Source organism: Fomitopsis serialis (assembly GCF_022376445.1).
Source record: "Fomitopsis serialis strain Sig1Antser10 chromosome Unknown B0H18scaffold_334, whole genome shotgun sequence".
NCBI lineage: Eukaryota > Fungi > Basidiomycota > Agaricomycetes > Polyporales > Fomitopsidaceae > Fomitopsis > Fomitopsis serialis.
Window position 1 is genome coordinate 1 of NW_025955294.1, and position 10,623 is coordinate 10,623.

Here is a 10,623-nt window from a genome sequence, read left to right on the forward strand (position 1 = left end):
TGCGAAGCAACCTGAGCAGAGATCTGAGTGACCCCACCAGCCTTCGCGTCAACGACAGGCTGAGACGGGACGTGTGCGTTTCCCGGGGCTGATACAGCGGGGAGTTGGTGCTGCCTGCGCGCCGACACCGCTGACACGACACCACCACCGACGAGTGCGCCGACAGCGAAGGCAGCCGCGTGCACGATGGTCGCACTAGGCATTCTCAGGGGAGCCAGCTTGAGATGTACGGATACGCTGAAGCGTAAAACAGTAGGGATAGACCAAGTACTGTCCAGGCTATGGTCACGGTCTGTACCAGTTGTGTCGACCCGGATCCTGGTGGCGTAGCCTAGAAAATTGGCAGCAGGCTAGTTTCCCGTAGGCAGACCTGAACACGACCTTGTTGTTGAATGGGGGAGGGTGGTCGACGTGTAGACAGTAGCAGCAGGCACTGAGGCAGTCGCCGACGCGTACAGTGTACACGTGCGTGGCGGCCGTAAACTCAACTCAGGACAATCTCAATGGCCCTGGGCTCGGCACAGATTCTAGCAAAGACCCTCGGTCGCCATTGAAAGTATACGCATCAGTGGGAATATGATTTCTTGAGTCGGCATGAGTTGAATAGCGTCGACTGCACAGTGCAAGATCTCCAGCGTCCACCGCAACAAGCGCCCAACTACTGACGCTTGCTTAGGCGCCATCGTTATACGAGGCTGTATTTGCATCCCCAAGAAATATGAAGCCATCATCAACTCCTGAGTTACAGTAGGTAGAGCATGCTCTTCCCCTGGAAATAACAGAGTTCATTTGTTCCACGATGCAGGTTCGGCGCGGGAGTGTACTTACTATGAGTACGTCGGGCGCTCACGTGCTCACGACGCCACCCAATTTCGGTCGGCGCTTCAAATGGCGCGCGCGTCGCAGAGTAGAACGGACATTGCAGCGTGCTCACCGTCCAGGACGGCGTCGGTGCATCGTGCACCTCGATTCTCTTCTCTGCTCCTTCTCTCATCTTCAAAACGGCTTCCAGCAGTGGCGGTGTCGGGCGCCGCTCGACCGAGGCTTCGACTCGCGTCCGCACTCCAGCCATGGACAATTCTGCCAATCCTCCCAACATCCACACCATCGTCAAGGCCCAGATCGTCTTTCTACTGTCGACTTTGACGGAGGAGAATTTCGAGAGGAACCAGCAGGAGATACGCTCCGTGAGTGCACTTGCAGACTCTGCTCAGCTTTCGGTGTTGATGGGTTCTCGGCTTCCCTGCGACGCGTTACATTGTCCAGCTCTCCGAGCAGCACGGTGTCGACACGTACTTGCATTTCATCCGCCGTCTCATCGTCCACTCTACCAGCCGACTCACCAATGCGCCCACTCCGACCCCCTTCGACAATTCGACCGCCCTCACATTCCGCCTCCTCGCGCAGGAAACCCAACGCCTTGCACGCGACCCCACCCTTGCTGACCGCTTCCGAGATGGCATAGATAAGGGCGAAGGGGACGTCTTCCGTGCGTTCGATCTGGCACGGTTCGTAGACCGCGTCGGTCTGCAGCCACTCGAGAGACTCGTGCTCGTGTCCTCGATCGTCGCAGGACAAACGCGCAGGGACCTCGCGGTGCAAGCAGCCAACATCATTCGCACGGACTTTGAGGACGCTGTGATGGCTATATGCCAGCATCCGTCTTTCGACCACGCCGACCTGTCTCCCGGCCAGCTTGCGAAGCTGTTGACGAACCTGCTGTCGGAGCCTCCAATAGACGCCCCGGTATTGGACGCGGTGCAACGACAGGCTCTCATAACCGCTGCCATGGCCAAGTACGGCTCAGAGACCGTTTGTCCCATGTTGCAGCGCATTTTCCCGGAGCTCAGGTATGATACTCTGCCTGCGTGCCGTTTACGTTGCGTTGAATGGCTCATGTCTTGGTGTGCAGTTTGCCGGCCGGCACTACCCTGGTGCAGGCGTTAGTGCAGTTGGGCGCCGAGATCACCGCGGATCCTGCTGTCGTCCGTGCGCTGTTGGTGCGCTTCAACATCTCCACCGCGAACCCGCCGCAGAATGCGCAAGTGGTAGAGTGGATGCAGAGTGTCGCCCGTCTGGCGTCGGAAGGAACGGTGCTCCCAGACGTGGGTTCATTCGTCAAGGCGCTCGATAGCTTTGTAAGTCCGAACTGAACGGTATGTCGTTATTGGCTGCTGATCGTCCGCTAGGATGTCGTTCTTGACTGGGCAGGGGTGATCAAAGGGTTTGACATGCCTGACCGTCAGGGCGTGGACACGGCGACGTTGAAGTTGTTGATCGCCATCCTTCAGAACTCGCCTCGAGAAGCCGATCCGCACGCCGTCACTGGCTTCTGGCAGACTTGGTTGAACCCTTTGTACCAGTTGCGCTTGCTCGACGCGCTTCTGTCCCTTCCCGCAGACACGTTCAACTTTGTCACTTTGCCTGGGCACAGGATTGTAACGGTCGACGACGTCGCCAATGCCAGTCCGACCATCAAGTCTCTGGCTGCCAATGTGCAGGGGCATACCTGGAACTCGCTCGACCTGTTTGAAGTTCTTGTGAGGTTGTCAGACTCGGACTCTGCGGACGTGAGGAACTTTGTCAGAGAGATGCTGGACAAAGCCGTCAAAATCAGCGCGGAGCTGGTGCATATGGGTCTTCTACAGGCTCCGGTACGTCATCACCACTCCTCCGTGTTGACAATGGAGCTAACTATAGAGTTAGAACGCCAACTGGGGCGAGATCCGGGTGGACTATACTCAGCGGCTATTGGCGCTTTTCCTTGCCGGACATCCGAACCACCAGCTGGTGTTCATGAGAATCTGGCAGATCGAGCCGACGTACCTCACGAATGCGTTCCGGGACTTTTACGAAGAGAGCCCGCTCAATATCACAAGGATACTTGACGTCGCCCAGGACCTCAAGGTGCGTTGTCGCATCGCCCATTAGACTGAAACAACGACGCTGACGTCACCCAGATACTGGATTCGCTCCTCGAGGTCCGGCCTTTCACCTTTGCGCTCGATGTTGCTGCCCTCGCCTCCCGTCGAGAATACCTCAACCTCGACAAGTGGCTCGCCGACAATGTCACCAATCATGGCGCCGAGTTCCTTCACGCTGTGATCGCCTTCCTTGACATCAAGATGGAGAGCGAGAAGGCGACGCGTATCTCGGACCCCGCTGTCGATCACCGCACAATGCCCCTCAGTCCGCAGACTATCACAATCTTCCTCCGTGTTCTGCGAAACAGCTCCAACATCATGCGCGAGAGTGACGTCGACTATTGCCTCGACGTCCGCAACGCGTGTCTCCAGATTCACCCGCGGCTCATGAATCTTGTTCCGGGGTCCGACGCAGAGCCAGGCATCTCGGTGGTCAGCTATTCTGCGGAGATCGAGGCTGAGGTCGACGGGATCTACAAGCAGATGTACGACGAGCAGATCAGCATCGACGACGTAATCGCGCTGTTGCAGAGGAACAAGGAGTCGACGAATGGGCGCGACCACGAGATCTTCTCATGTATGCTCCACTTCCTCTTCGACGAGTACAAGTTCTTCCAGTCGTTTTACCCGCCGCGCGAGCTCGCCATGACGGGCTACCTCTTCGGCTCCCTTATCCAGTACCAACTCGTGGACTACATCCCTCTCGGCATCGCCATTCGCTACGTAGTGGACGCGCTAAACTGTGCTCCTGAGACGAATCTCTTCAAGTTCGGTATCCAAGCTTTGTCGAGGTTCGAGTCCCGATTGGCAGAGTGGCAGCCGCTCTGCCAGGCGCTCCTCAAGATCCCACATCTGTTGGAGGCGAGGCCGGACCTGGCCGCGGCCATACATCGTGCCATTGCCAATGCGGGCGAACACTCGAGCAGCATTGATCTGCGACTCGGGACAGGACCTGCCGTGGAGCCTCCGCCTGTCTTTAACGCTATCCAGCCCGACCCAGTTGAAGAAGAGCTAGATCATCCGACGGAAGAGGTATCCGACAGGATTCTCTTCATCGTCAACAACCTGGCGCCGTCGAACTTCGATTCAAAGCTGTTGGAGATGCAGGACCACTTTAGGGAGCCATTTTCGTGGTGGTTCGCAAACTACCTCGTCGACCAGCGTGTGAGCACGGAGCCAAACAACCACCAGCTCTATCTACGCTTCCTAGACGCGTTGGACGCTCCGCTGTTGTTCCGCTTCGTTCTCAACGAGACGTTCGTCAAGTCCGCTGCGATGCTGAACTCGGAGAAGACGCTGAACTCGAGCTCTGAGAGAGCTATCTTGAAAAATGTGGGGAGCTGGCTTGGGAAGATCACGCTCGCCCGCGACCGTCCTATCAAACACAAGAACTTGTCGTTCAAAGACCTGTTAATCGAGGGCTACGAACATGGCAGGCTCACAGTTGCCATCCCGTTCGTCTGCAAGACCTTGGAGCCGTGTGCGGCTTCGAAGGTGTTCAAGCCACCTAACCCGTGGTTAATGGCCGTTATCAGCCTTCTCGCCGAGTTGTACCACTTCGCTGAGCTGAAGTCGATTCTCAAGTTCGAGATCGAGCTGCTATGCAAGGCATTGGACATCGACCTCGACGCAGTGCAGGCGACTACCATTTTGCGGAACCGACCGTTGGCGGACACCTTGACAGGCTCCGGGTTGCCGAACTACGTGGGGATCGACTCCCTGCCGATGGGCGACTACGGGGGCTTGCAAGGCAGTGAATCGCAGATGGCTTTGCTCGGACCGACGAGTCCTTCTGAGTCGCAGCGCGCCCTGGGAGCGCACATCGAGAATATCTTGTCGAGCCTCTTGCCGCTTGTGCAGATCAGTCCTCACCTCCAGCCCCTGAATACCAACCAATCGTTCAAGCGAGCTGTGCAAATGGCAGTTGATCGTGCAGTGCGAGAGGTAAGAATGCGCCCCTTCTCACGTTATGGGCCGATATTGATAAGAAAGAAACTGCAGATCATCTTGCCCGTCGTTGAGCGCTCTGTCACCATCGCCGGCATCTCGACACGGGAACTCGTAGCCAAGGATTTTGCGACTGAGTCCAATGAGGAGAAGATGCGCAAAGCTGGTCACTTGATGGCGCAGAAGCTTGCGGGTAGTCTGGCTTTAGTAACCTGCAAGGAACCGCTGAAGACGAACCTGACCTCTCACATCCGCAACTTCTTGAACGAATTTGGCTTCACCGAGCAGGTTGTGCCTGAACAGGCGGTTAGTCTGCTGGTCGCAGATAACATTGACCTAGCATGCCAGGCCATCGAAAAGGCCGCTATGGATCGCGCTGTCATCGACGTCGATGACGGCTTTGCCGCAGCGTATGAAGCTCGCCGACGTCACCGCGAACAGCGACCTGGCCAAGCTTTCTGGGATCCTACTGCGCCTCAATCACAGCTCGCCTCTACACTGCCAGAGCCGTTGCGCATTAAGCCGTCGGGTGTGCAACCTCTGCAGGCCGGGGTGTACGAAGACTTCGGTAACATGGACGGGATCATGTCACAACTATTCGCGCATAGCTCCCCGGGATCCGACGGCAAGAGGCGGGCGTTCACAAGCAGACCAAGCTCTACGGTGTCATACCCGCGCAACGACCATATGTCGGCGGCGTATCCAGCATCGCCGTTGCCAGTAGTTGGCGCAGGTCAGATCACGCGTCACCAAGATGCGATGGACCGGTTCAACCTTCTCGTAAAAGACCTCGAAGCACTCATGCTGCAGCTACCCATCCCGTCTCTGTCTGCCCTGCCACCCAACCACGAAAGCCGGGGGCTCGTTCGTCAAATCTTGATCCTTGCTGCTGAAACCACAGATCGTCAGCGCACGCCCCTCCTCATGTCCCAGAAGATCGTTCAATTCCTCTACAAGACGCCGACTCCGCTTGGTCGGGAGATCTACGTTACTCTTTTGGAGCAGCTGTGCAACTCTTTCGAGGAGGTCGCGAAGGAAGCAATAACCTGGCTCATCTACGCTGACGACGAGCGCAAATACAACGTCCCCGTCATGACTACCTTACTGCGCAGTGGACTTGTCCCGATCGTGCAGCAAGATCAGCAACTGGCGAAAACCGTCTACACTGATCCTCGCCCTAGCCTACTGGACTTTGCCGCAGAGCTCATACGTGAGTGCTTGTCAAGCGATCCTCCATTTGCATCCCAGGCCCAGTTCGCCTACACTCTGGAGGTCCTCAACCAATTGTCGCAGTCTAACAAGGCTACCGATGAGTGAGACCATATCTACCCTTCACCTGATTGTCATTGACATAGTGGACCGTAGGGTACACAGGCTTCTAGATGACCTCCGTGGCGTGCGAAGGCCGTCCCTTCAACAGCCTATCGGCGAAATTCCTATCGCTCGGCCGCCGTCTGTAAAGCCCGAAACCGAACAGCTGAGGGAGAAACTGTTTTCGTGGTTCCAGCAATGGGTGTCCATTTTCCAGCGGTCACATTCGCCGGAGAAGGCCTTTGTGCCGTTCATCACGCAGCTGACGAAGCAGAACATCCTGAAAGCAGAAGATGTCTCGTCATTCTTCTTCCGCGTCTGCGCGGAGTCGAGCGTGAACAGCTACATCAAGTGCATTCATGCCGGAGAGTTCACCTACGCTTTCCAAGCACTCGATGCTATGTCGAGGCTGATTGTGTACATCATCAAGTATCACGGTGATGCCTCGGGAGTCAACAATGACCAGGCGAAGGTGCATTACCTGACGAAGATCCTCTCGATTTTCGTGCTTGTTTTGGCGAATATGCACGAAGAGCAAGGGGCTCTATTCGAGCAGAAGCCGTTCTTCCGCTTTTTCTGCAGCTTGTTGAACGACTTGCACACCATCGAGTCAGGCCTCGGTACAGCGTACTTCCAACTGCTGGTTGCCATCAGGTATGTTCTATCAACTCTGATGTCTGTGATATGTTATTAACGGTGCGTTCTAGCGATACCTTCAGCTCATTGCAACCGACGTACTTCCCGGGCTTTGCCTTCTCCTGGATGAGTTTGATCTCTCACCGGCTCTTCATGCCCAAACTCTTGTTGTCGGAGAACCGCGCTGTAAGCTCATCCCAAAACGTTCTTCTTCGTGGCCCTGACTCTTTCGATATACAGGGATGGTCGGCCTTCTATAAGCTGCTCGTCTCGCTCTTCAAATTCCTGTCACCCTTCTTGAAAGCGGCTGATCTGCAGCCGGCCTCGAGAGACCTCTATCGCGGCTCCCTTCGGCTCCTCCTTGTGCTCCTTCACGACTTCCCGGAGTTCCTCAGCGAATACTATTTCTCCCTCTGTGATGTGATACCCCCGCGGTGCATTCAGCTGCGCAACGTCATCTTGAGCGCTTTCCCCCCTACCATCGTGCTACCCGACCCTCACCTCCACAACGTGGAGTTCGACTCTATCCCGGAGATGGGTCCCATTCCGCCCATCCTGTCCGACTTCGCCTCCGGTCTCAAAGCGGGTGACTTGCGGCTGTACCTCGATCAGTACCTCCTCAACCGTGGCACGCCTTCGTTTTTGCCTTCCCTCAAGGACCGCCTGCGGCTGTCTGCTGCGTCGGAAGCATCGATGGAGACGTACAATCTATCTCTGATCAACTCCCTCGTGATGTACATCGGCGTGTCGTCGGTCGCTCAGGCTAAAGCACGGAGTGGTAGCTCGCTTTTCGTTGCTAGCGACCCTGGTGTTGTCGCTTTGCTGTTCCTTGCGAATGATCTGGATGCCGAAGGTAAGTAATGAAAGCGCGCTCGTCTCTCAATGATTTCTCATATCGTCCGTAGGCCAGCATCACCTTCTCAGTGCAATGGTGTTGCACTTGCGCTACCCCAACGCACACACTCATTGGTTCAGCTCGCTCATGCTCCACCTGTTCGTGGAAGTCAAGAGTAATCAGTTCAGAGAGATCATGACGAAGGTCTTGTTGGAGCGCTTCTTGGTGCATCGCCCGCACCCGTGGGGTGCCTTGGTCACCTTCATCGAGCTACTTCTGAACACGAAGTATGACTTCTGGAACCAAGAGTTCATCCGTGTCGCTCCCGAAGTCACGCTACTTCTTGAGACTGTATGTGCTCAGTTCTCGGTGCAATGGCAGACGCTGGTCTAACCAGGGCTTGATAGGTTGCGCGATCCATTTTCCAGTCGTAGATCGTCCTGCTATCGCCCTCGCTATCTGTGATATTTACTCTCGTCCCCTCGTGTCCCCTCTCCTCTCCGGGCTTGTCATCATTGCGCACTGTATTGTACCAAGACTTTCCATCCCAGTGTTACAAAAGGCATTCGCGACGACTCGAACTTTGCTTAGGGTCGGGCTGGCCGCGTCACGGAATTCACGCACTACTGATGATGATGATTACGATAAATGTGTTCTGTATATTCCATCTCGATGTATCACGTACACCTACGGCTTTTATAATTTAGAACGAGGACATTCCTTTATTCCAGCTCCAGGTGTTTGTCCATACGCTGAATTGAACTCATTCAGCCGCGTTCAAGATGTAGTGCTGCATAAGTAGTTATGTTCTCAGTTCTGCGATCACAATCCTTCGTGTTCGAATTCGTCGATGTCAAGTCGATGTCGTAGTATGTGTTTGCCCATGTCAAGTATCCTGACTGCCTCGCTCTACTAGAACTCACACCCCGTAACTGGGTGTAGTACTATTGCGAGACGTCCAGGATACCGTCGTGACATCACTATCGCCCGACAACATCATCCGGTGTTATTTAAGCAGGTGAGAAGCTCATCGGTGTGTTGTACAACTGCCAGGATCTCGCCGAGGATCCCATCGCAGGGGACCCATCCAGCCAACGCATGAGTCACGACGTGGCCAAATTCAAGATTTGGAACGAGGGCGTCGGAGGTCGGGACAGAGGTGAGTGACAGTCTTGCAGCGCATGCATGCGTCTCCGATGCTGTGGGTGCTAGCGTCGGCTTGGGTGCCATGTCTCTGTCGTGTTCACCCGCTGCTCGATTCGGAAAGAGGAATGCACCGCGAAGTCTCATACGATACATAAGAGACCGGGCATCGGGCCCATCGAAGCTGCCAGTGGGTACCCCATCCGCCGGTCCGCTCACTTCGTTTGCTCTTCACTACTGAGTACTGAGTCCTCATTGCGCCTTCTGCCGCCCGACTTGCCCCTTCACCCCGCCTCACGCTTGTCGATCCATTTCTGCCTAGCCGCAGTATGCATGTATCATTCGCTACATCCGCTTACCTTGTTCTCGTCCTTGTCATTGCCATTTTAGCCTCAATAATGCCAGCATCTGCTGCCCTGTCATCAGACCTGAGGGTGACCAGAGCGTCGTGAGCATACACAATTACATCTCTTAAATTACAAATTGGCACAAGCCGCCCGGTAGCATAGCGCCAGTGCTTGCAGCCATCGGCAACGTCCTCCGGACATGACATACTGTACGCATCTGACAAGTACAATGTTCATGCATCGGGGCGCACGATGTACGGTGTTGCACCGTTAACCGTCAGTAACGGAACAGACGACCGGCACTATGTCAGTCAACGCGAGTGCACCCGAACATCAAACCGAATCGAGCAGTGCTTGACTCACGAACTATATAAATACACATGCGACTACAGTCCGTCCTCCCCGCTCAGCCCCGATACACCCTGAACAAGACGAACGTGCAGAACGCCAGCAGGGCGGCGAACACGTAGAACACCCTGCCCTCCTTGTCCTCGTCGCCCTGCGAGAGCGCGTTGCGCAGGGGCAGGAAGACGAGCCCGACGAGGAAGTTCGCGATCCCTGAGGTACCGGTCAGCGCGCACGATGGGACAGGCGAAGATACGGCAGGGACGTACAGTTGAGCGATAGCCCGACGGAGGAGAGCGCGGAGACGGCCTAGGAGTGGTGGAGGATGATCAGTTGGGGTAACGCTGAGTGCCGTCGGACTGCTTACATGGCTTGGCGAGACCTCTGGGATCATCACGAATGGCACGGGCCCGATACCAACAGCAAACGACCTATGTCACGCGTCAGAATTGACGGGGAACCCTATGCAGTACACAGAAGGCGATAGAGACTTACGCGACGAAAGAGATGATTGTGACGCTCGCGAGGGCGACGAGGCTCGAATTGAGCCCGAAGCCGACACCGAGCAGGGAGAGGATCGCGCCTCCGGCGGAGACAGACAAGAGCTGTTTCCTGCCAACGCGCTGGGACAGCCTGCCAGTGAGAGATGGCGCGCTTTAGGAGGAAAAACGAGGACTTACGTCGATGAGAATGATCGGCGCAAACGTCATCAGGAAGTTGACGACGGTAATCCCGACCGAGATCCACGGGCCCCAGTCCGGCAGAGCTTTCGAAAGAATGTCGTTGCTGTAGTACAGGACTAACAGGTAGCCCCGCGTGACTTAGCTCTCAGCGGCGAGCGAACCGGTCAGAATCGTACCTGCATTGACACCTGCAAGCAATGTCAGCATAAACAGTAATGTCAGGATGCGCAAAATGAAGCGTACCGGAAAGCTGTTGTACGAGCATCGAGAAGCAGACGATGGTGAGGGGCCGGCGCAAGCTGGGCGCCATCAGCAGCTCAGGCACCGTAATGGCCTCCTCTTGGTCGTTACGTTCGGGAACCTCGACGACAGGCACGGGTGTGCCAGTATCGTCCTCGACCGCCTCCACGTCGGTGCTCAACAGAGGATCCTGACTGTCGTAATTTGGTGCT

General features: G+C 55.8%; 1 protein-coding gene across 1 annotated transcript; it reads left to right on the plus strand.

The window, feature by feature from the left end:
- Positions 1 to 1,070: 1,070 nt before the first annotated feature.
- On the plus strand, positions 1,071 to 8,087 carry B0H18DRAFT_1128696 (Not1-domain-containing protein; the record flags this gene model as incomplete). The annotated part of the gene is made up of 12 exons (XM_048035353.1): positions 1,071 to 1,187; positions 1,267 to 1,850; positions 1,913 to 2,138; positions 2,190 to 2,654; positions 2,707 to 2,907; positions 2,961 to 4,868; positions 4,926 to 6,184; positions 6,237 to 6,836; positions 6,890 to 7,004; positions 7,059 to 7,671; positions 7,724 to 8,004; positions 8,061 to 8,087. The coding sequence occupies 12 exons, from the start codon at positions 1,071 to 1,073 to the stop codon at positions 8,085 to 8,087; spliced, it is 6,396 nt and encodes a 2,131-aa protein (XP_047884956.1).
- Positions 8,088 to 10,623: the final 2,536 nt, after the last annotated feature.